The sequence below is a fragment of the Balaenoptera ricei genome, chromosome X (genome assembly GCF_028023285.1).
Source record: "Balaenoptera ricei isolate mBalRic1 chromosome X, mBalRic1.hap2, whole genome shotgun sequence".
Lineage (NCBI taxonomy): Eukaryota > Metazoa > Chordata > Mammalia > Artiodactyla > Balaenopteridae > Balaenoptera > Balaenoptera ricei.
In genome coordinates this window covers 11,297,913-11,324,338 of record NC_082660.1, presented here as the reverse complement: position 1 = coordinate 11,324,338, position 26,426 = coordinate 11,297,913, and the positions used below count along the sequence as shown (strand labels likewise).

At 44.8% G+C, this 26,426-nt stretch overlaps 1 protein-coding gene across 1 annotated transcript in view; it reads left to right on the top strand.

Moving 5' to 3' along the window:
* Positions 1–19,298: 19,298 nt before the first annotated feature.
* Positions 19,299–26,426, top strand: part of GPM6B (glycoprotein M6B) — a 150,610-nt gene continuing 143,482 nt past the window's right edge. The window contains exon 1 of the mRNA XM_059909932.1: positions 19,299–19,576. Within this exon, the coding sequence (XP_059765915.1) occupies positions 19,573–19,576 (4 nt within the window). The 5' untranslated portion in view covers positions 19,299–19,572. The remainder of the gene's footprint in view (positions 19,577–26,426) is intronic.

Here is a 26,426-nt window from a genome sequence, read left to right as displayed (position 1 = left end):
GCAAACCAAAATCACAATCAGGTACTACTTCGCACCTACTAGGATGGCTGTAATATAAAAGACAGACAGTAACAAGTGTTGGTGAAGATGGGGAGAAAATGGAACCCTCATACGCTGCCGGTGGGAATGGAAAATTGTGCAGCTGCTTTGGAAAATAGTCTGGCAGTTCCTCAAGAAGTTAAACAAAGAGTTACCATACCACCCAGCAATTCTACTCCTGGATATCTACCCAAGAGAAATGCAGACATAACGTCTGCACAGAAACTTATACATGGATGTTCGGATGTTCATAGCAGCATTGCTCATAATAGCCCAAAACTGGAGACAACCCACATGTCCACCAACGGATGAATGGATAAACAAAGCTGATCTCTCTATACACTGAAATATTATTCAGCCATAAAAAGAATAAAATCTGACACATGCTACCACATGGATGAACCTTGAAAACATTATGCTGAGTGAAAGAAGCCAGTCACAAAAGGTCACATACTGTATGATTGAATTTATAAGAAATATCCAGAATAGGTTACTCTCTAGAGACAAAAAGTCCATTAGTGATTGTCTGGGGGATGAGGATTGGGGAGGCTTGAGGGACAATTGGAAGTGACTGCTATTTGGTCTAGGGATTTTTTAGAGGTGATGAAAATGTTATAAAATTGATTGTGGTGATGGTTGTTATTTAAAACCATTGAAACTGTACACTTTAAAAAAGGGGGCACCAGAAAAAACCCAAATCTTTGTCCCACTTTTGCTTTCTGACAGGTGTGAAAAATGAAGGGACGTATATAAAATAGATAACCAACAAGGACCTACTGTATAGCAACAGGGAACTATACTCAGTGTTTTGTAATAACCTATAAGGGAAAAGAATCTGAACAAGAATAGATATATATGCATAACTGAATCACTGTGCTGTACACCGGAAACTAACACAACATTGTAAATCAACTATACTTCAATTTAAAAAAATGAAGGGACAAAAATCAAATGATGATGACTTAACCACTGCTAGTTTCTAATATGATCCATCAAAACAGTTAAAAATGGCACCCATTTCTTTCCATGAACCAGTACTGTTGGCGTAAACGATCAATGGGGCAAGCATACCTTATAACCCACTTTGTTGCCGAATAATGCTGACAGCCGAGGACGCTGTCTTAGAAAACAAGAATCCCAGGTTGGGAGCGAGTGGTCCCTCACAGCAGTGTCACGAGGCATCGCCTAGAGCCAGAATCATTTTCACAGGCTGAACCCAGGCCGAGTTGTTCAAGAGACAGAGGTGAGACATCACTCTGTTGCAGAGTCTAGATGGAAAAGATTACATTTCTGTGCTCCCCAAACAAGTTCCCGGTTTACACACACACACACACGCACACACACACACACACAAACAATGTACCGCTGATTTCTTAAAATGTGCTTTTTTTGAAGTGTGTATTACCAAGGACCCATTAATTCCACTTTTGGAAATCCACTCTAAAGAAATAATCTTCAGTTTAGACAAAAGCTATATATGTACACTAAGACGTTTATCACAATATTCCTTAGATTAGTGAAAAATTGCTCCAAATTGGGGAATGGTGAAATAAATCATTCCACTCTCATAAAGCCATTGAAGTAATGATGGTAAAATTGTGGTTTTCAGACTATGATCAGTGAAAAAACCTTTCAAAAGAATGAAGAGTGTCGGGGGCTTCCCTGGTGGCGCAGTGGTTAAGAATCCGCCTGCCATTGCAGGGGACACGGGTTCGGCCCTGGTCCGGGAAGATCCCACATGCTGCGGAGCAACTAAGCCCGTGCGCCACAACTACTGAAGCCTGCATGCCGAGAGCCCGTGCTCTGCAACAAGAGAAGCCACTGCAATGAGAAGCCCGCGCACCGCAACGAGGAGTAGCCCCACTCGCCGCAGCTAGAGAAAGCCCGCACAGCTACAAAGACCCAGTGCAGCCAAAAATAAATAAATTAAAATAAATAAATTTAAAAGAAAAAAAACATTGGCAGGCCTACATTCCTTTTTGGAGGCTCTGGGGAAGAACATGCTTTGAAGTTCATTCCTTGGTTGTTGTCTGAATTCAGTTCTTGTGGTTTTAGGATGGAGGTTCCCATTCCTCGTTGGCTGTCAGCCGGGAGCCTCTGTCTCAGCGCTGTAAGGCGGCCCATGTTCATTCTCACCTGGCCCCCACCATCTTCCAGCCAACAATGGCAAGGTGAGTTCTTCTCAGGCCTCCAGTCTCTCCACCTTCCTCTTCTCTCACCAGCCGGAGAAAGCTCTGCTTTTTTTTCTTTTAATTTTCCTTTTATATTGGAGTATAGTTGATTAACAATGTTGTGTTAGTTTCATGTGTACAGCATCTTGATTCCGTTATACGTATACACGTATCTATTCTTGTTTGGATTCTTTTCCCATGTATATTATTACAGAGTATTTAGTAGAGTTCCCTGCACTACACAGTAGGTCCTTATTGATTATCTATTATATATATAGTAGTGTGTATATGTCAATCCCAATCTCCCAATTTATCCCTCCCCCACCTTCCCCCTTTGGTAACCATGTTTGTTTTTGAAGTCTGTGAGTCCGTTTCTGTTTTGGAAATAAGTTCATTTGTATCATTTCTTTTAGATTCCACATATAAGTGATACCATATGATATTTGTCTTTCTCTGTCTGACTTACTTCACTCAGTATGATCATCTCTAGATCCATCCATGTTGCTGCAAACGGCATTATTTCACTCTTTTTCATGTCTGAGTAATATTCCATATTATATACATACCACATCTTCTTTCTCCATTCACCTGTTGATGGACACTTAGGATGCTTCCATGTCTTGGCTATTGTAAACAGCGTTTACAGCTTATGAGAATACAGATTCATGGACCCCACCCCTGACCGGCTGAATCAGAAGCCTATGTTTTAACAAGCCCTCCAGGTGATTCTGATGTACACTACAATGTGAGAAGCACTGTTCTGATTGGAATAAAAAGGCTCCATCGATGGACCACAGCAAAGTCATCCCCTATGTGGCTTTAGTCAGAATGGCTGCCTCACACGGCCCTCATCATGTGTCAGCTCTGTGAGTGTGGGCAAGTCAGTTATGTGCCCAGTGCCCTGGTTTCCTCAACTGATTTCCTCAACTGACTGTGTAATAGGAAGGATCTAACAACCCTTACGGCTCACGGGATTGCCTGAGGAATCAACAGGACAGTCCATGTGAAGTGCCCAGAACACTGAAGCGCTTATTCAACGGGACCCTCAGGGAGCCCCCTCACTCGCCTCTGGAACTGCATGGGTTAATAGGATGCATAAGCGTAATAGGACCATAAACACTGGTCCACTGGTTGTCAGGTAACAATTATACATTGACAAGGACTTTGTTAGTTACTGCCTGTGGAAGGCTGAATAATGCCCCTCCCCAATATGTCCACGTCCTAATCCTTGGGAAGCTGTGAATGTTACCTTATATGGCAAAAGGGACTTTGCAGACGTGATTAAATTAATGGTCTTGAGCTGGGAGAGTATCCTGGTGGGCTCAATGTAATCACAAGGGTTCTTATAAAAGGGAGGCAGGAAGATGGGAGAGAGGTGATGTGATATCAGAAGCAGAGGTTGGAGTGATAGACTCTGACGATGGAGGAAGGGGCCACAAGCCAAGAAACTGACAGGCAGCCATGAGAAGCCGAAACAGGCAAGGAAGTGGATTCTCTCCTGGAGCCTCTAGAATGAATGCAGCCTTGCCAACTCCTTGACTTTATCTCAGTGAAACTGATTTCAGACTTCTAAGCTCCAGAACTGTAAGACAATAGATTTGTGTCATTTTAAGCCACTAAGCTTGTGATGATTTGTTACAGCAGCAAGAAGAAACTAGCATACTACCTTACCCAGCCTATCATTCGCAGGCATCAGAATCACCCAGAGCCCCAGGCTTTGCCTCCAAAGTGTCTGATTCATGAGGTCCAGGATGAAGCTGTGAATTTGCAGTTCTAAAAAGCTCCCTGATGAGGCCAATGCTGCTGATGCCAGGTCCACTCTCTGCGTAGCAGTGGCTCAAGAAACTTGTTAAAATCCATATTCCCTGGCAGATAACTTTTGATTCAGGAGGTCAGGAGCCTACCCTTTCACAAGAATCCCCAGCTGATTGTACCGAGTGGCTGCCAGGCTCACTCAGGCACACAGACTTACCCTAAGTGGCCCCGAGAGTGGGAACTCCTGCCTGTCTAGCAGGTCAGGGGCAGAGAAAGACTTTGCGGCCCCCTTGCATGTACTAATTCATCAATTCATCGCATCACTCACTGTCCTGAATCGGTTAACCAGAATGACCATCAGATTGGTCGCTGGGGCCACCAGGGCTTTGCCCACTGGCTACGCAGAGGAGATGTTCACACAGAGCATGGACTGCCTCTCCTCAGGACCACTGGACACACACCATCACTTAGACTCATCCCCCAGAAAAGCAGAAAGGGCTTGGAGGAGTCCACCCATGGCAACGCTACCGCAGGCTCCATCCCAAGGAAGAGCCTGAGAGGGCCGCCCAGCTCTCTCTGAGGTGTCGGCCTGGTTGGCATGGAGGGAGTGTGGCAGGAGACTGGGAAACTTGCCAAGCGAAGCATGTCATCAGCCTGGGGCTGGTGGGAGTCAGAGGAGCAAATGGAAGTACAAAAAAAAAATTGAGGAGGTGGAGGAATAAGAAAAGGAAACTCAGAAAAAGACAGATTGAGAACAGTCAGTGATAATGAGTAAGATGTGGGAGCAGCAAGGCAGACAACTGCCATGTGGTCCGAGCCAAGGACAGGGTGGGCGTGGGAGAGCTGGTCTGCGCAGCCAGTGGCTTCTGTCAAAGCCACCAGGCTGCATCAGGGCGCTCATCCCCCATCTCAAACGCCGCTTTCTACATGCAAGGACATGCCTGCTCCCTTCCCCCACTGTGGGCAGCCGTAAGCTGCTGGATGGTTTGACCTAGAAGAGAGACAAAGCTCTCCAAAAGAAAATTGCAATTAATGCTGGCTTTAGAACTTCGCTCTAGAAATAAATCGCTGCTACTTGTGATAAAAGCTTAATGAAATGAGACAACCAAGAGAAACACCATTGGATGCTACCGAAAGGGAAGAGTTGTCGATATACGTATAAGTACATACACTTGTACCCATCCCTACATAATCTCCACGTACACGGAGCAGAAGTGGGAGGGCGCCGTCCAGCAGGAAGGTGTCCTTGGGCCACACAAGCACACCCACACACACAAACTAAAGTGCACCAATAAACAAAGCCTTCTGAAGATGCCAGGCATAAGGAGTGAAGATGAGGCAGGATTCACCTGCACTGGGTCCGCCCAGCGCCACTCCGGCTGCCGTGGAGATGTAGTCAGTGTTTATGGAGCACTTACGGAAAGCAAGGCTGTGCACCGCGCTCTCTAAGTGCGTTAACTCACTGCGTCTTCACAACAAATCTTCCAGGAGAGGCGTGATTCCCCTCCCATTCTGCAGGGGAGGAAGGCCACTCAAAGTGGGTCAAGTTACTCATCTGAAGTCTCCGCAGCTTCTATGAACTGGATTTGTACCCAAGTCTACTTGACTTCAAACCCATGCTGTTGGCTGAATCACCGGGTCTCACCTCTCAGCTGTGCATATTTTTCACCGGCACCCTGTCACCACTTGCCCTTCTTACTAAGGTGTGACATTTAACTTCTCCAAGGAGGGAGCCAGGCTCCACTGGACCAGCAGGGAGGTGAGGCAATGCAACAGGCACCAGGAATAGGTGGGGAGATGCATCCCCAAGGACCTGGCCCCAAAGACAGACCCGGGGAGGCAAAGAAACCCTGTGCACAGCTGCTGTGGAGGGGAAAAGGAGCCTGGCTTTTTAAAACGGCCAATCTGCTCCCACCACCCACAGAAGACTCCTTAAGAAAGTGGATACCAAATGCAGAGAGAGGATTAATCGTACCTCAGCAGCCGCACGCCTACATATTTTTTTCCTGGTCCTTTGCCGTGGCACAAAGACATACACACTGAAAGGTCGATTAGCAAATTGGCTCCTAGATGGCATTTTGCTGGATAGGTTTAAATCACAAAACCACTGTTTTCAAAGGCCAGCATGGCAGGCAAACACAGGGAACTATGAGGGGTAATGGGCATGCTATTCAGTGGTGAAAAATAATGCATTGCTGTCTAATTGCTTCAGAATCAGTCATTGGACTATACAAAGAAAAGAATTAACTGAGCTAAAATTCCCTTTCGGGGAGGTAATTATGATTATTCTAAAGCCATCATTATTCATTTTACATATTGGGAAAGTGCTCCCCAAATATGACCTGTTTGGAGATAAAGAGAGACTTCAATGTAATTCTCCTAAAGGATTTTGATTCTTTATCTCAAATTCAGTGGCATTTTAAGAAATCAAAAGAAATGTAGCAGTTTTTAGAATTCGAATTAAGGTTTTTGATTGCCTTGTTAAAAAAAAACACATTACGTAGGTGGAGTGATATGCTAATATTTTAGCCTTGTGCGTGCTCTGCTTTTATTTGTGACCCACAAAGCACAAAGGATATTTTTCAACTCCTGACTAGACAAAGAAGGGACAAAGGCTGGAGAGAAGTCCGGTTTGGGACAGATCTGATGGCAGAGAGAAGGCAGAATATCTACCTCCTAGTTTGCTTCTGCCTTTGACAAGGAGCAAAAATTGAAAAGAAAGAACAAAATGTAAAGCAGATACCACTGTGAAAAGGGAGACTGAGGGTAAATTGAATGTGAAAAAGAGAAGAATACCAAGCAGCTGACATTGAAATTCTCCTCCCAACCCTTCAAGGAGCGGATCGTCTTCCATTTGCAGATTGAGAAACGGAGGCTCAGCTAATAAAGGCCCAAGGTGAGGTTTGATCCCAGGTCCGTCTGCTCTTTATATTTCTTCATTCATTCATTCCTTCATTCATTCAACAAACATCAGTGAAGTATTGAGGACACAGAGAAGAGGCGGAAGCGTCCAGCTGGTCTTTAGAGCATCTGCAGGTGAGCTGGGAATGAACACCTCCTGTTCCTTTATCATGAGTCCTGATCTCGAGCCTGTCAGTTTACGTCCCTGGTCTCTTCAGGGCTTTGTAGATATAATCACAGACCCTTTGGGTCACGTGAAGATGCACCAGAAGATGAAACTGGATTGAAGCAGGAGCCTCCATCCTGAATAAAGAGAGAGAGAGAGAGAGAGTGACTGGACCAATCATGACAAAAACAAGAAAAATATAAGCCTGGTGGCAGTGCTTTATCTTAAACCACGTGTTTTCAAATACTTTCTGATGAGCCTCCTCAGAATTCCACAAGGTTGGGGCTTCCCTGGTGGTCCAGTGGTTCAGACTCCACGCCCCCAATGCAGGGGGCCCGGGTTCGATCCCTGGTCAGGGAACTAGATCCCACACGCATGCCACACTTAAGAGCCCACATGCCGCAAGGAAGATCCTGCACTCGGCAACGAAGATCCTGCGTGCTGCAACTAAGACCCAGCACAGCCAAATAAATAAATAAATATTAAAAAAAAAAAAAGAATTCCACACTAGGTAGCATGGGCCAGTAGTATTCTTATCTGCCTCTCAAGCATGAGGAAACAGTTTCAAAGGAGTTAGGTCATTTGTTCCAAAGGAAACAGCAGGTCGCCTAGTTACTGCGTCACACTTCTACCCGGATGCTTATAGTGGTAGGTGGAACAGGAAATTGCCAGAGTCATCATGTGCTCCAGTCAACAAGTTCTGGTTCTAATCATCCACAAGTCTTATATGCATGGCTGAGGTGCTCCAGCAGTCCCGGTCTCCATGATCTCTTCTGCAAAAATGTGCTAATGCTTACCCTGCCTACCTCTATTTCATGAATCCATTGGGGGAATATTTGGCAACATGGACAGTGCATCTACAAATGTAGAGTTACACTTAGTATGATGATCTCTAGGCCCATCCATGTTGTGCAAATGGCATTATTCTTTTTTATGCCTGAGTAGTATTCCATTGTATATATATACCACGTCTTCTTTATCCATTCATCTGTGGATGGACATTTAGGTTGCTTCCATTTCTTGTAAATATAGTGCTGCAATGAATGTTGGGGTGCATTATCCTTTCGAATTATGGTTTTCTCTGGATATACGCCCAGGAGTGGGATTCCTGGGTCATATGGTAGCTCTATGTTTCGTTTTTTAAGGAACTTCCATACTCTTCTCCATAGTGGCTGTATCAATTTACATTCCCACCAACAGTGCAGGAGGGTTCCCTTTTCTCCACACCCTCTCCAGCATTTATTGTTTGTAGACTTTTTGAAGATGGCCATTCTGACCAGGGGGAGCTGATACCTCATTGTAGTTTTGATTTGCATTTCTCTAATAATTAGCGATGTTGACCATCTTTTCATGTGCCTGTTGCCCATCTGTATGTCTTCTTTGGAGAAATGTCTATTTAGCTCTTCTGCCCACTTTTTGATTGGGTTGTTTGTTTTTTTGATATTGAGCTCCATGAGCTGTTTGAATATTTTGGAGATTAATCTCTTGTCGGTTGCATCGTTTGCAAACATTTTCTCCAGTTTCTATAATTAGGATCTCTGATCATTTTAAAAGAAATGGTCACAGGGAGCCAGCATGTATCAAGGCACAGTAGTTACTGCCCCCCCCCCCCCCCACCGCTTTCCCCACCACTTCCAACTTCATTGCTTTCCTGGATAAAGTTTCTAGATGGGAGAATAGGGACATGTTCCACACCGTCTTTGGATTTCTGGAAAAGCTGAAGCAGAGGGCTAGCCGTTCTCAGGAGAGGAGAGAAGGAGAGCCCTGAAACCGTACTGTTTGGGCTCATGAGAGGAGCAGGAACAGTTGCACTGTGGGTGCTCCTTGACCTCGATTTCAGTGTAGCACGAGATCTGGTTCCTTCCCCCGGAGGCAGTTTCTGGTCGTTGAAATATGCAGGGGTTGCAGAATTGCTACATCCGCTTCTCCTTCTGGGATTTTTTAAAAAATAAATCTATTTATTTATTTTTGGCTGCGTTGGGTCTTTGTTGCTGCACGCAGGCTTTTCTCTAGTTGCAGCGAGAGGGGGCTGCTCTTGGTTGCGGTGCGCAGGCTTCTCATTGTGGTGGCTTCTCTTGTTGCAGAGCACAGGCTCTAGGCGCGTGGGCTCAGTAGTTGTGGCACATGGGCTCAGTAGTTGTGGCTCGTGGGCTCTAGAGCGCAGGCTCAGTAGTTGTGGCGCACGGGCTTAGTTGCTCTGCAGTATGTGGGATCTTCCCAGATCAGGGCTCGAACCCGTGTCCCCTGCATTGGCAGGTGGATTCTTAACCACTGTGCCACAAGGGAAGTCCTCTTTCTGGGATTTAAATGGGCCTTGTTCACATTGCATTTTGGAAATCACCCTATTAACAGGTGTCTGCCCCAGCTGAACAGCTGACTCAACCTAGAACTTTGTGTGTGCAAAACTCATGATGGCCTTTTTCCACAACAGAACTTGTTATTTCCTTGTGGGCAACGTAGAGAAATGTGTGCTAGGTGTCAACACAATCAAGGACTACCCTGTTGGCTGAAAACAGTCATGCTCAGAGAATGCTGATCAATGAGTTGAGGTCAACCTGAAGGAAGAAAGAGTGCCAGAATCAGTATTTTTATCCCCAAGATGGAGGAAATTGAGAAAGAGTGTTCACCAAAACTAGTTGGGGTAGCTAATATATTAGGTAGAAGAATCAAAACTCAGAACGATACATATAAGAGGTCATAATATTTTTTATGCAAAGAAGAATTTTAAAGATCCTCAGGATCAAAATTATATAAGTTCAAATGGAGAAGATATTCATTCATTTAATAAAAATTTGAGCATCTGATACGTTCTGTGCATGGAGGTTAAGCGGTGATCAAGATAAACAAGGTTCCTGGCCACCTGGAGTATCCAAGCTACAGGGTAAAACTGAAAATAAGAAATAAACATAATCATGACAAGATAATTTTAAGTACCAACAAAGGAGACTGAGAAGTTGCATGCAGTGAAGGAGAAAGAAAGCCAGAAATGTGCAGCTTCATGGAAACTGAGATAAGAACATGTTTCCAGAAGAATGGAGGCATCCACTGGAAGAGTCCCATCTAGCCACATGGCAATGATTTGTGTCCTTGACAAGAACAGTTTCAGCAGGATGATGGGGACACAAGGCTTATCAGAGCAGGCTTCAGACAGTGAGAAGTGAGGAAGCACAGGCAGGTATGGACGGCTCTCCCAAGAGGTCTTGCTAAGAAGGGGAGCAAGAAAATAAGGCAGTGGCTAGAACATGTGTGTGAACCAGCGGGAATGATCTGGGTCAAAGGGAGATATTGATGATGCAGGAGAGACATTGTTGGAATAGTGTCTTGGGAAGGAGGAGATGGGACATGAATTTTAAAACTTTATGTTCAGAAGACTTTCAGACTTTAGTTAGCCGTAAGTTCAAAGTCTCCCAAGGTTCCTCAAAAAGTTTTTCATTCATTAATCAGCACATTTAATTTACTCCCGCTGTAGTCATGGCCCAACAGAGGAGAAAAATATATTCATATAATCCGGAGTAAATTGCCACTGTAGTAGGTCCTAGGAAGGGCAGGTGGATGGTGCCATGAGACTGTCATTTGGGGCATTTGACCGATTGGGGGAGATCAGAGAGGGCTTCCTTGAGGAAGTGATGCTCAGGTTTTAAGCCAAATGGTGAGTGGGCTGTAGCCAGGCAAAGAGGCTGCGGGAACAGCATGTGCAAAGGCCCTGCATTGGGAGGGAGGGCCTGTGAGAGCAGTGAGGCTGGAGAGGGAGAATGGGGGCATGCAGTGGGAGATTAGGCTGGGCCTAGACAGGGCCTCAGAGGCCACGTCAAGGAAGTCTTAAAAACTAGATTTTTTAAGATACCACTTCATTCCCACTAGGACAGTTATAATTTTTAAAAATTCAATTAAATTTTAAAAAGTTTTAATGGAAAATAAGTATTGCTATGGGAGACACTATTGCGGTTCCTCAGAAAGTTAAACATGGAATTCCCACATGACCCAGCAATTCTACTTGGTATACACACCCAAAAGAATTTAAAGCAAGGACTAGAGCAGATACTTGTACACCAGTGTTTATAGCAAGATTATTCACAATAGCCAAAGGGTGGAAACAACTCAAATGACGGATGGATGAATGGATAAACAAATTGTGGTCTATCCAGACAATGGATATTTTTGGATATTCTATCTCTACAGTGGATATTCTATTCATACAATAGAATATTAATCAGCTATTTAAAAAAGGAATGAAATACTGGAACGTGCTACAACCTCATGCTAAGAGAAAGAAGCCAAGGTACAAAGGCCACCTACTGTATGATTCCATTTATAATGAAATGTTCAGAATAGACAAATCCATAGAGACAGAAAGTAGATGAGTGGTTACCTAGGGGGATGGGGAGTGACTGCATAATGAGTGCAGAGTTTCCCTTTGGGCTGGGGAAGATGTTTTGGAACTAGATAGTGATATTTGCACCACATTGTTAATGTACTAAATACCAGTGAACTGTCCACTTTAAAATGGTTAATTTGATGTTGTGTGTATTTTACCTCAACAAACAAACAAAAATGCCTATTACTTAGAATGTTTTCAACTCAAGAGAAGAAAGAGTTCCAACCTAAGCAGCTGGAGATTTACATCTTACTCAGAGCCCACTACTTGAAGAGGAACTTTGCAAAACTAGAGAATGTCACCCATAGGACAACCAGGATGCTGAGAGATTCTTCAAACTTTCATGAAGAACAGTCAAAGGAGCGGGACCCAACTCGGAATAAAAGGAGCCTCCCTCACGGATAGGCGATGGAGGTTGAGAGGCACACAGTAACTTGGAGTGGAAAACATTTTAACAATCACATTTGTTGAGAAATAACAGTAGTGAGCTTCCTGTCCCGAGAAGTATTGAAATATACCTGAAGGGCTGACAGCCACAGATGGGACACAAGGGATTCCTGAATGTGGATGACTAGACTGACGGACTTATAAAATTCCCTTTAACTCAGAGATTCTATGGCACATTTACAAGAATCAGTCGGGAGGAGAGAGAGGAAAATTCTAGCCCAAGGCAACATTATGTTTTCCAAGAGGCTACCCAAAATGTTGTTAGCAGGCAAATGGGAAGTGTGGGATGGTTAAGAGAAATCCTTGTCAGCTAATGAAAATGATGGGCTAATTAAACGATTTTGAGCTGGGTACGTTGTTGCATTTTAAATTTCGTCTGCAGAAGCAAGGACATGCCATCAGATTAGCTATATTCTTCGGTGTTCGCTGATGCCACCCTGTGAACTCTGATCTGGATTCATATATGTGGGGAACTCAGCCACAGTCCGAAAGCAGAGTGTCCTGTGAAAGACAGAGGTGGACATGACCCAGGTTTATGGATTGAAATGCTCAGTACAAGCCAAAGGAAAACTACCTGCCTTTCGCTCTGCCTCATAAAAAGACAGAAGGAAGTGTCCTGTGTATTAAAGGCAGGATCTGCTTTCAGCTAAGCTTTGAAATCCAGGGCCCCCTGGGATGCTGCTATTTTTCTCTTTTACCTGCATCCTCCTCACGTTCAGCTGCGACTCCGTAAGACACATGGCGGGATGTAGCCATTTCCCCCATTCTCTAAGCCACAGCTGAACTGGAGACTGATTCTGAAAGAAGGCCCCAGAATGGAGCCCTGCTGAGGTCTTGCACTTGTTCCTCGTAGCCCAGACCAGCAATCTGACAATCCAGGAACATTTTCTCTGGATGGTAACGAGGTGAAGGGGGCGGATTTGCCATGTACTCAGTGTGCGACCTGGGACACGTGACCTAGTATCTCTAAGACCCCGTTTCTTCATCAAAGGAAAAGTGAGGAAAGGTCAGGATGCCATAGATAACCAGGAAAGTGTGAGAGGGAATGTCGGGGCCTTGCCCTAGGTGCTCAGGAAGAGGACCTCGGGAGAGGACCAGGGGCACAGAGAGCTGGGACCCCTCCATCTGTCACCTGCAGGTGACCAGAAGACCCACTCGAAGAGTCACACAGGCTCTGTTTTCTCCCACCCTGGGGGTGATTAGCCCCTTAAAAATCAGGCAGGCAAAAATCACATCTTCTCTTCCATCCCAGAGTTGAGTGTGGTAAAATGTAGGGGAGGGGAAGGCAAAGTTGAGCATCTTGGGAGTGCTTTAATCTTTATCTCAGCTTTGTCTCCAAGATCCGGGCAGCTCTTCCTTGTGGGTCTTCCTCGCGGGCTGCAAAAGGTCCCCCAGCCCCGCCCCTGCTGCCCCCAGGCTGGGCGCTGAGGGTCCCTGCCTTTAGAGTGCTATGCTTTTCACTGTACTTCTTGTCGCCCTTCTTCCATTCAACCTGCCTGCTCTCAGGATGGCTGATCACATATAGGGCAGTCAGAAAACCATCTAGAGTCGCACTCAAGGTTCTGAGTGATCTTTAGTCTTTGGGGGCATTTGTAGTCTTAAAAGATGTGCATTTAAGCTCATTTTTTTCCTAATGAAATGATGAACTGTCCAACTACATAGGAAAGTTAATTTTTGTTAATTTCCTGTTGCTTCTTGCTACATTGGGCTACATTTGCTTACTACTCAAGGCCACCTGACCCCCATCCCTCACCAATTAGTAAATAAACATCCAAATAAAACAGTGTAATAGAAGAATGGAAATCAGTAACCTCCCTCCACCCTCTAGCACAAATGTGGAGCCAATTGAGGGCTCCCCTGCCTGCCTAAGAGAAAATAAGGAAAAAATTTGGACCAACACTTCCAATCCCTTTTGGCATTGCAGGATCTCGGAATGCCCTCGCCTTAAAGCTGCTTTCTGGCTACCTCAGGGACCCGTCAGCCTCCCCAGGGTAAAGGGCAGAGATAACAATACTGACTTCACCAGCAACAACGTCTGCATCAATACCTACCATTTATTGAGCCTCCTTTAATCCCTACCACAACTATATGAGGAAGGGACCATGATTATACCCATTTTACACATGGGTATGTCTGGAAATAAGGTCTCAGGAGCCCAGAAATCATAGAACTAAACACCCAATGGACATAGGTGCTTTACTTAATTATATATCTATATCTATCTATAAATAATACATAACATACCTGTGATAACAATTAAACAGAATAGTAGGGCTTGATGAAAAACAGCCTCACGGCCCTCCTCTCCAAACTGATGGCTTCGCTCCAAGAAGCAATCTCTCTTAACTCTTTCTTGTTTGAGTTCCTCTGGAGATGCTTCCGCAATCTAGACGCAGGGAGGTGAGACAGTTTGGATACTGGTGTGGGCGTTTGGGGTTGTCACTGTGATGGGGAGGGGGCGCTATTGGTATTTAGTGGGCTCAGGATGGGCTGAGAGGCGTGCAAGGCACAGGAGAGCCTTGTACAATGAGGACGTGTCCCCATTTCTTCATCGATTTTTTCGTGTCCTCGGGACATTTATATAGCTGCTTCTAGTTACCAGCACCTAAGAAATAAGTCCATCTGACATATAAACACAAGATACTTTGGGGTGGTTTTAAGAAATGTAGATTTTTTTTTCAGGACTGCAATTGCCATGTCAGTTGAGGGAAGACTGCACTTTGTTTTGCTTGAAACCTTACCGAGTTGTTCGCCATTTTGGAATGTCACGACACTGATGGCAAGACCACCCTTGGTATTTGGATGACCAATACATCTCTGTAGGGCTGGCGTCTTAGCTGTCCCACTCATGGGGATTCTACAACTCAGTTGCTCATTGGATGACTTCATTCCGTCTTCCGGTGCCTGAGTGTTTACACATCGAGAAAACACTATTCATTTTAAATTACTTTCAGTTCTCCTTTATATTATAATTGAGGTGTTGTATTGATCTTTTCTCTCATTTGGATTTCATTTGTGGAGTGCCAAAGGGGCATTATAAATGTTTGTTTATAAATGACAGCAGATCTGATGGGGTTGGGAACAATGGCTCTGATCTTGATAATATGCTTAATTCTCTCTTTCTTGATTTATCAACTTTAGACAATATCTACTGACTCCTTGACATGAATGATGAGGATCTGCGTCACTTACATCATCCCTCCTCACAAATCTCTATTTCTTTTTCCATCAAAGTTTGACTGTATCCTCTGATCCCCACTTGAGCAGCTGAGGATATCAATAGTGCTGCTTTTTCATTCATATTCTCCCATGTCCCGCTTTGTGTCATCTATGCTTTCATTGGCATAGTCAAACATTGTCAAGGTTTGCTAACATTTTCATTTAGTTCTGCAAACAGAACTCAGTCTTTTTTTTTTTTTTTTTTGCTTTGTCATAAGGTGACTATAAAAGTTGAAAACCAATTCATGGACTTCCTATTAGTCTGAGAAAGCAGCTGTCTTTCTGAGTGACAGGAGAAAAGGCTAGAAAGGCTAGAAATTATGCCTGATGTGCTGAGAAAGTAACTAGAGAAGCAAGAAGCTGAGAGGAGATTTTAAGAACCAAACATCAAGGAAGATTCTGCCCATTAAGGAGATTTTTGCTGGAGAGACAAGCCTCATGAGTAATTATGAAACAGGAAGCAATGATGTGCACATGTGATTAAATGCCCCCAGAAAGATCAGGGCGGACAAAATGTGTCCTTACAGTTTGTAATTAGTTGTACTCCTAGATGAGGCACTGAGGGTCAGTAAGAGCTCAAATTGAATAAAATCAGTTGGAAATATGATTTCATTAATACTCTAAAATTAAATTAATAGGAGACTATCTCTACTGTGGAGTAAGATACAACTATATACTTTTTTCCCCTGATTATAAAAGTAATCTTGCTCTTTGTAGAAGTCTGGGAAAACACAAAAGGGTATTAAAATATAACTAAAAACTCCATTAATCCCAGAGATAAACCCTGTCAATATTTTGGTATATGTTAATATATTGATATATTAGTAAGGGTAGGGCCACTGCTATAACAAATAAGCCCCTGAATACATAATGGTTCAAACATCACAGCAGTTTATTTCTGGTTCACATAAGTGTCCAAGTCAGTTGCGGGCTGTCAGTGTATTGGGGAGGAGTGAGCCTCTGCTCCACAGAGTCATTCAGTCACCCAGGCTGGCAGAGGCAATTCCATCTTCAGCGTGTGGTTTCCGAAGGCACCCTGGGTGTCAATGTCACGTTTCAGCTGAGAGGAGGGGAAAGCATGTAGAAGCACATGCTCTGGAGATTCTGTGGGTAAGGCCTGGAAGTGGTGGACATTACTTCTGACTTCATTGGCTAGAACTCAATCACTTAGCACCTAACTGCTAAGAAGTCTGGGAAATGTAGTCCAGCTGTGTGGCCAGATAGATGATAGATGTTTGGTGAATAAGTAGCAATCTCTACCATAGTGTATTTTCTTGCAGTCTTTTCCAGTACATATATATATATGTACATATGAACATGACTAGGATTATATTGCACATTCAGCTTTTTACTCTGCCTTAAAAATAATAAAACAATCTCTGAGCACTTTCCCACATAATTCTTTGCAAACATGGCTGCATGATAGCTGATCATATACAGCAGGGTTTCTCAACCTCAGCACTATTTTTTTTTAATTTTTATTGGAGTGTAGTTGATTTACAATGTTGTGTTAGTTTCTGCTGTACAGCAAAGTGAATCAGTTATACATATATCCACTCTCTTTTATTTTATTATTTATTTATTTATTTATTTGGCTGCACCAGGTCTTAGTTCTTTAGTTGCGGCACGCGGCATCTAGTTCCCTGACCAGGGATGGAAACTGGGCCCCCTGCATTGGGAGCATGGAGTCTTAACCACTGGAGCACCAGGGAAGCCCCTACCCACTGTTTTTTAGATTCTTTTCCCATATAGGACATTACAGAGTATTGAGTAGAGTTCCCTGTGCTCTGCAGTAGGTCCTTATTAGTTATCTATTTTATATACAGTAGTGGGTATATGTCACTATTTTTTGACATTTGGGGCTGGATCGTTCTTTGTTGTGGCGAGGGCTGTCCTGAGCATTGTAGGATTTTAGCAGCATCCCTGACCTCCACCGACCAGATGCCAGTAGCACTCCCTCCCCAGGTGTGACAACTAAAACTGTCTCCAGACATTGCTAAGTATCTCCTGGGGGGCAAAGTCATCCACAGCTGAGAACCAGGGAGCTAGATCAATGATAATTTATGCAACTGCATACCTTCTATCAAACAGTTGTTGCTTCCTTTCTTGTTTTTATTGTTTGATTTGCTATTACATCTTGCTCTGTGCTGAACATCTTTTTACATTAATTTTGACTGAAACAGTCATTATTTACTCAGGAGAGAGTCCCAGAAGCAGATTATTAGGCCTGAGGCTATGAATATTTTTAAGTCTGTTGATACATCCTGCCAAATATCTTTCCAGAAAGGCTCTACCAATTTACTCGTCCACCTGCAACGTAGTCTTGCTTTATTTTTTAAAGGTTTCTGTTATATGAGAAAAATGGGTTATTATTTTAAAATAGCATTTCTTAGACTGATAGTCAAATATGTACATTATTAGCTCTCTTCTGCACCCGGTCAGTAGTAGCCTTGCTAATTTCCCAACTGCTGTTTTGTTTTTCTTAAGGGTTTTAGGGACAACTGCTTGTTGAAATCGGTCCATGACATTTCCAAAGTGAGTAAAAGTTTCTATTAAAATGTGGCTTTCCTTTGACAGTGTGTACACAATGGCTATAACTTGGTTTTTAATCACAGCATCCCATTGTGACTGGCTCCAGTATTTGGACAGCTGTTATTTCTTTTCTTTGGTTTAAAAAAAAAAAAAAATTCAAGACTTCTAGGGAATGACGGAAAGTGGACCAAAGGGTTTACTTTCATCTCAGTGCACACAGTCTTAGAGTTCTTGCTTCCAGAGTGGCTGAGGGAGGTCATATCTTGCCAAGAGACTATTTCAGATTGTGCGCCCAAGTCCCGTTCTGTTGTTTTCACTGTCTCCTAGGAGCCTCCCAGGATGTAGGAACCAACCAAACCGAACGCTGTTCCCTAAACCAGGACTTAAATGAACTCCTCGTGGCCTTCACCCACTTGCAGGTGATCCCAGTTATTGCAACTGCAGTTGGATTCCTGCAGGCAGGCGCTTTCAGGCCTCGTTCAAATGGATTACTTTTCTGTAACCGGAGGACAAAAAGTTAAACCTGTGAGCTCCCTGCTGTTTTATTACTGCATGAAGATTGGTTAGGAATGAGTGTTCCCTGTGGGATTGTGAAAATGAGCCAGTGATCTGCCTAGCACAAATCTCTGTCCTTTTCTGCAAAATACTATTAGGCTTTCTAGAGCTTTGCCTTGATAAAATCTTTCCTAATCCAATAAATTTCAATAGATGAAATGTTTGCCTCCTGCACCCTTTCTCAGTCCTAAAGCCTCCTTCTTCTGGCTTAAATGTCCCTTAAGTGTACTATCTACTGTTACTGTTTATGTAACCCTCTGTTCAAGTAACACGATGTATTTTCAGAACAATGAAAAAGCACAACATAAACTATCAGGGGGGAAGGTTGGGCTCAGAAATGTCTCAGAAAGCATTAACCAGAGTAAAACTGCAGGGATCTCACAGCTTTGCTAATACCTTTGGAGACAGGAAAATTCTTGTCTAAGGAGACAGAAGGAATTTAAGACCTGGACACTGTTAAACCATTAATTCACTAACAGGCTCAAGCAGGAGGCCTGAGCTGCAGGAGAAGGGGTGCCTTGGGTGGGTCTGCAGAGTCTCCCGGAGCCTGCCAGGGGTGGGCTTCCAGGGATCGAGCGGGCGGATTACGGACACCACCAAATCTGTCACCACCCCAGATGGGAGAGTGCCGTCTGTGCCCTTCTAAGCCATTTGTTACCCACAAGTCAGTGTTGACGACCTCGGCCGCACATTGGAATCACCTGGGGAGCTTCTGAGGCACGAATGCCTCGGTCCCGCCCGCTGAGGCCCAGATGAAATCGGGTTTCAGAAGCTCCCCAGCTGATTCTAATGTGCAACCAGGGTGGAGACCCACCGAATTAAGTAGCTCCCCGCAGCCCCCGCGTGAACAAAAGGTTCCGGGACTGTGGATTGGGGCAAGGCTGCTCAAACACAGGGGTCCTTGGAGCAGCGCCTCGGGCCTCGGTTTCTTTATCTGCACAATGGGTGATGACTAGGACTGCAAAGGCCCCTCCAGCTGTAATAGTTCTCTTCTGGGACGCGGATCGGCGCCTCCGAGATCCTGGCAGCCCGCTCCCCTCTCTCCCCATCCCCCCGCTGGCTTTTCCGGTTTCCGCGCCCCTTGGCGCTCGCTCGGGGGTCCTAGAGGAAGCCGCGAGCTTCGCCGCCGCCTCGGCGCGCGCGCTGCCCGGTTGGGGCCCCGGCTGCGGGCGCACAAAGCCCCCGGCGCTGACGTCAGGGCCCCTCTCGGCACGGCCGGCCCCCAGTGCAGGCGGAGCCGCGCCGCGCTCCCACCCCGGCCCGGAGCGAGGACCAGCAGCCAGCCCGGCAGCCCAGCGCAGCCCGCCCGCCCGCGCACGTGCCCGCCGGACCTGCAAACTTGTGCCACCGGCTCTGCCCGTCCCCGAGGAGCCTGAGCGCCCGCAGCCCGCGCCTCCCGCCCGTCTCCAGCCATGGGTAAGCCAACGCGCTGGCCCCGCGCCACCGCCACTAACACGGCCACGGCCTCACGCCCCCGCCCCGCGCCCGCTCAGGTGGGGCCTCCTGCGGGCACCTCCGCGACCCGGCCCGGGTGGGAGGGTGGGGTGCGGAGGTGGGAGGGGCGCGGCGCAGGTGTCCCGAACGCCCAGGTGCGCTTCCCAGCCCCATGTCGGGGGCGTCCCCACCCCGGCGGCGCTCGGCTGCGCCCGAGGGCGTGCGGCTCGCCGGAGGGGAAGAGAGGGAGCCCCGGGACAGGGAGCCCAGGGCGCGGACGGAGCGTCCCGGGCTGCGGGCTCCTGCTTTATTTTCAGGGGGTGGGAGAGAGTAGCTTCTTGCCCTTTTCCCGGGACGCCCTCCTGTCGCCCGAGCTCCCAGCTCCGAGTCCGATCCGGTCCCACCGTGCCGGGGTCCTGTTCGCCTTAAACCCACCTGAAACCAACGCCCAGTTCCCCAACCCTGGGGTCTTCCGAGAGCTCGTTTGGGAACCATGACCCTTGAAACCAGGAAGGTGGGAGGGAGAGGGACAGGATGGGACCGAGGGGTGAGCCTCTTTGTCCCCTGTTTCAACTATCAAAATAATGACCTGGGAGCAGGTGGAGACGCTGTGCCCCGCGGGTTTCGATGCAGTTGGGGGGATCGACTACTCAGGGTGAAAAAGCCGAGCTCTGGGGATTGAAAATCTCCCACCTGGCCCGGGGCAGATAACAGGCGGCTGTAGGATTCTGTTTGTACCTCCTGACACCCCCGAAATCCTGCTGTCAGCAACATGTCGTTAAATGGGGACGCTGTATCGCTCGGAAAACTCGTAAAGAGTGCGTTGGAAATCACCCTCATTTCGCTGCACCCCTGGAAATGTGCCTAGGAAAGGGTTCTCTTTCCTTGCTCTGTTATCCTTCTCTAGTGGCAGACAGACTCCAGCCACAAGCGCCACAAAAGCCACAAGGCTGTCAGGAGCCCCTCGGAAGTATTCCTAATGAGGGAGTCAGCGCGTTTAACCATTGCGGCCCCTGGGGAGGGCTCGGGAATTCCTTGCGGAGCCCCCGGCCCCCTACCCCCATCCTACATTCCCTGTGCTATTGATTGTGTAGGTGGTAATTTTGTACCGATTAACATTTCGGTGAGGGTTAGTAAGGAGGGCACATTATTTCGCATTTAAAGGGAAGCTCAAAGAATTTTAGAGTTAAACCTTTTTTTGTTTGTTTGCTTGTTTGTTTTAAATTTACTAGGTGATCAAAATCTGAAAGGAAATAAGGCCCCCCAAATCCAACAGGACAATTTCTTACCAAAAAGTTAGGGATGAGATAGGATAAGATCCTTCTAGAAAGGGCAGAATTGCATGACCTGTATCTCTGGTTCCTGGTTCTCTTAATGCCCACACTGAGTGGTCACAGCCTGTAAGTATTTGGGCAGTGCTTGGCACAGACATGTTGAAGTTACACAGAAGTGCAGGCTTGAGAAAAGCATTAACTAATTTTCCTGAAATAAAGTTATCTCTGGGTTTTTTTTGTTGTTGTTGCTGTTTTTTGTTTTGTTTTTTAACGCTAGGCATTCGGATTCGTTCGGGTTAGAAATTGAGCGTCGAATTACCACTTGGGGACCTTCTTGGGAATGGCTTTCACAATACCCTGGTCTTAATTGGGGGAGGGCTTTATTTTTAAGTAGGTGTGGAAGTTCATGTGGTACTCATGAAGCAAATGCCCAAACCAGAGGCCTGTTCTCAAGGAAGTACCTTGTGCCTGAGACAATTGTTGCTTCTACACTTCAATTACCAATTTATGTTAATTTGTGCATACCTCACTGGTTCTGGCAGTCTCCTTGGCTTTAGTTTTTAGTTTTTACGTTAAAAAAAAAAAAAAAGTTCCCCTCCTGTCAGAAGGGAAACATACTGATTTCCTTTGGTAGGTTCTTAGTAAATACACCACAGGGCCATGAACTGGTTTTATTTTTCCAGATGTATTTAATTACCGAACATACCCTGATGAATGTTGTAATTGAAATGATTTAACGCTGGGAAAACTCTGACCATTTGTCCACTGGCTGGGACTTTGGTTCTTATACAAGTCACTTAATGTGGTATCAGTTAATTTACTGGTAAAATGGGTGAGGTTTGTGGAAATAACTGATAAAAGTCCCTTTGGACTCAAATTTTAAGGTATTCAAAATCTTTAAGTTGACAAAGAAAATAATGAGCAGTGGTGGTGCATGCAGTTTTATCTTTCAATGCATCTTAAAAGAAAACATGTTTTTCAAAAATTGCTGAGCCAGTTGACTTTTTTTTAATGGCTTTGTTGAGATAGAATTCACATACCATGTAATTCACACATTTAAGTGCGCAAAGTCAGTGATTTTTAGTATATTCAGAGTTATGCAACCACTGCCACTAGCTGTCATTGTCATCACCCCAAAAAGAAACCCTGTACCCATTAGAAGTCCCTCCCCATTCTCCTCACCCCCTCAACCCCTAGCAACCACTAATCTACTTTCCATCTCTATGGACTTGCCTATTCTGGACATTTCATGTAAATGCAATGAGCCAATTGATGTTTGAAGTGTGTTTGACTGTTCAGTACCGTTGGTTGTTTTGCACAATGGGAAGATGTCGATGTACTTTTTGTATGCTGTACAACACCTAAATGAGTCAGTTGAAGCTAATTATTTCATAGGCTGAAGAGTTCCACATTTGGCCATTGTTCTCGTGTGTGCTCCCACTTGCCCCCTCGCGCTCGCTCGCTCGCTCGCGCTCTCGCTCTCTCTCTCTCTCTCTCTCTCTCTGTCACTCTTACTCTGATGGGAACTCAGGTTGCCTAATAGAATTTTGAGTCTGTTACTTCTTCATAGGCCTGAAGACATACCAACTAAATGGGTTCCCTGCAGTAACCTCTTATGAGGCATTTGTAGACTATCCACCCAGCTTTGATATGGATCGTGTATTCAGAGAGAAGTGCCGATTTTGTTTCATTAGTTGCCTGTAATTTTAAATGAAAATTATATGTGAAATGATCAGATACAGCAAAACAGCTAAATAATTGTTTTGATCCGTTTTTGTGATAGGGAAGTTTTTATGAGGATTATGAATTTAGACACAGTCAATCATTTCACTAAATAGCATTAAAAACAAACTGGTTGAGAGCAGTTCTTTAACTGTAATGTGCATACACGTCATCTGGTGATCTTGTTCAAAAAGCAGTGTCTGATACTCTGGGCCTGGGTGGGGTGTGAGTTTCTGCATTTCTAGCAAGCTCTCGGGTGGTGCTGGTGCTGGTGCTGGTGGCCCCCAGGGCCAGGAAATAGAGGGAAAGTAGAGCAAGTCCGAGGCCCGGGGGCCTGCCCCAGCAATTCCACGAACTTACCATGTGACTTTGGGAAAATCATTTTCTCTTCTGAAGCTCAGTTTACTGCACAATAAAAGGATTTGGTGAAATCATTTCTTTGGGTCCTTACAGATCTAAAAGGATGTAATTTAGAAAAAAGAAATGAGAGGGTCATGTTAGGCTTGAAAAACATGAGAAAACAGCTCCCTAATTATTTAAACACTTTGTTTTCATGAAGCCGGCATCACTGGTAGTTGCGTTGAATGCTGGCATCTTGACGTGCCCACCAACAGGACAACTGGCCCTCCTCCAAGGAGACTGGTGGAGGAAGTGTTCGCCCTCTTTAGGGCCTCCAGCTTTGGCTTTTCCTGCCCTCTTGTCTTTAGAGCTGACTGCTCCAGAGAACCTTTTTTTTTTTTTTTTTTAATTTTTATTTTTTATATATATTTTTAACATCCTTATTGGAGTATAATTGCTTTACAGTGGTATGTTAGTTTCTGCTTTATAACGAAGTGAATCAGCTATACGTATACATATATCCGCATATTGTCTCCCTCTTGCGTCTCCCTCCCAGCGTCCCTATCCCACCCCTCTAGGTGGACACAAAGCACCGAGCTGATCTCCCTGTGCTATGCGGCTGCTTCCCACTAGCTATCTATTTTGGTAGTATATATAAGTCCATGCCACTAGAGAGCCTTTCTTGATTCTCCACACACGGCCCAGGCCATCTTCAGAGGCCAGACTCAGAAGGAAGCACGTACACTGAGGACCCACACATACAACATTTGCTTCTGGAAGTTCGCTCAGGAATTCAGATGCAGCTGGAGACGAAGGAATGGTACCCTAATGAATAACTGGGCAGGAAGTATCCCCAGAATGGGCTAGCCTCCCTCCCTCGGAGTGTTAAGACCTAGTAACAGCCCACCCTCAGGTCCAGGAGAGAGCGCCCTTCAAGTCTTGGGTTGTGGACTGAAATATTGAATAAACCTCTAGTCCAATAGCACAGATTACTGTTTGTGACAAACAGGAAGTAATTAATTACTTGGAAATTAATTTTTTGCTCCAGCAAAACACTTGCCCAAACCACTTGACCCCTCTAAGGGGTTCTTAGAGGACATCCTTATCTGCTGCATCCGGGGTCAACCAGTTAGATGGTTTATTGAAAATGCCAAAGTGGTGAATCATTAAAAGTACCATATATGTGTCTTGCACATTTTATTCAATTTTAAACATTAATTCACCAGAATTTTGTCGTAAAGTCAAGGTCTTGGAGTGTGAGCCCTGATTGAAATCCCTTGAAGTCTTTCTTGTGTATGAATCACAGCCAGAATTCAGTGGCTTTTGATTTCCAGTTTGATCCTTTTAGAGTGAGAGCCAATCTGTGTGCAGTGTCCTTTTAGATCACCAACCCCACTCCCCTTAAACCTTGAAAATTGTCTTGCCCATACTTATTCTAGCAACTGTTTTTCCAAGTGACTCATCTTTTAAGGCTTTTCAAAGCCAATCAACTTGGTTTTCAAAGAAATAAAAACTCTTTCTTTTGGCACTCATTTTATTAGTTTGTGTAACACCTAATTAAATTTCATAATTCTAGTAACAAGTACAACTGGCATAAACAGGTTTGAGAGTAAATATAACAGACTCTTCTGAGGTACACAATTCAGCTGGTGGGAGAAGTAGTACATAGATGTCTTGGAGAATAGCCTAGAAACCAAGTTCTGTGGGCGATGGTCATTATGGTTTACAAAAAGAATAGAGAGTATGGGGTAATTGGGTGGGTCCATTAGGTGAACATTGGTAAGAGACCTCTTACTGTATCTTTAAGCCAATGTCATCCATTTAATAACTTTAACATGATTTTTCTGGTTACTACTAGCTGGCTTGTTAGTGTTTATAGTATGGCTTTTCTGTTCAAATGTCAAATTTGTCAAGAACAAAGATTGCTTTACTCGTTGTTTTATCCCAATGTTCATTCAAATAATTGACGTATTGTAGGTACTCCACAAATATTTGTTGAAGGGATAAGGGTTTTATATAAAATGCATTTTATTAAGGTCTGTCTATATTATAAATGTATAGATTTCAAAGTATATAAAATTATATTTATGTATGACAAACTATGATAAACTAGACTAAATTAAATAGGGCAAATCACATTAATTATTATTCTTTACTAACATTAATACATTGAGCACAGATTTGCACAGAGTAACAGAATTTCAGAGCTTGAAGTCACTTTAGAAGTAAATTGGGGACTTCCCTGGTGGTGCAGTGGTTAAGAATCTGCCTGCCAATGCAGGGGGACACGGGTTCAATCCCTGGTCTGGAAAGATCCCAAATGCCGCGGAGCTACTGAGCCCGTGTGCCACAACTACTGAAGCCCGCGCGCCTAGAGCACGTGCTCCGCAACAAGAGAAGCCACTGCAATGAGAAGCCCGCGCACCACAATGAAGAGTAGCCCCTGCTCGCTGCAACTAGGGAAAAGCCCGTGTGCAGCAACAAGACCCAGTGCAGTCAAAAATAAATAAATAATTTTATTTTTAAAAAAAGTAAATTGATTGCTGTAGGCATATACAGACACAAAAACAATTTAAAGAACAGTGTGAATGTTATTTCATTACTGTTTTTTGCCTTTAGCTTTTTTCTTTTAATGTTATAAAATATTTTCCTCTGGTGAAGAGTACTTGCTTCTTGTCAGATTTTTGAAGTGCAAAAAAGCTTGGAGTGAAACACTTTGTTTCAGTGAAATTCATTATTGCCCTGAGGATTAAAAGGCAACAACGGTCTTGAGTTTTCATTCTCAGCTTGTGTAATTGGGTTAAATGAATACCTACCACAGTGCCATGCAACAAGCATGTGCCAATCTCTAAGTGTTTGAGTTCCTGTTACATGGCCATCACCGTGAAGGCTTTGGGAATATAAGACAGCTGCTCACTCAACAAGCGTTCACAGCCCCGCTCAGGTGAGTGAGGTACTGTGCTAAGTCTTGAAGCAAAAATAAAAAAACAAAACCCAGTCCTGTCCTCAGATCACCACAGTTATTTTGGAGATGCGGATAAGCAATTATAATAGAAGTACAAGGTCCTGTCGAATAATTTCCTCTGTCTGAGGGAGAAAAAAAGGGTGGGGTGGTATTTCTGAGAGGGATTTTCTGGGGAGGCGGTTATCCTTGATCTGAGTCTTGAAGGATGAGTGGGATGACAAGAGTCAGTGTCCGGGAGAGGACATCCCAGGCCCTGGGTACAGATGTGCAAGAGCAGGAGGTGTGACAGAGACCCCTGCATGGGTAAGTTGAGGTGGTGGGCATGGCCTGAACGTGGGCGAGTGGGGAGAGCTGAGGCTAGAAGAGAGGCCAGGCCAGACAGGGAAAAGCCAGGAAAAAATTTGATCGTTACCCTGTTGGTCACAGAGAACCACAAAGGGATTCTAACCAGGGAAGTGACAGCTGGAGAGAAGTGACAATGTACCCGAGGAGATAAAAGAAACCCAGACTCGGGTAGCTTGTAGGAAGCTTC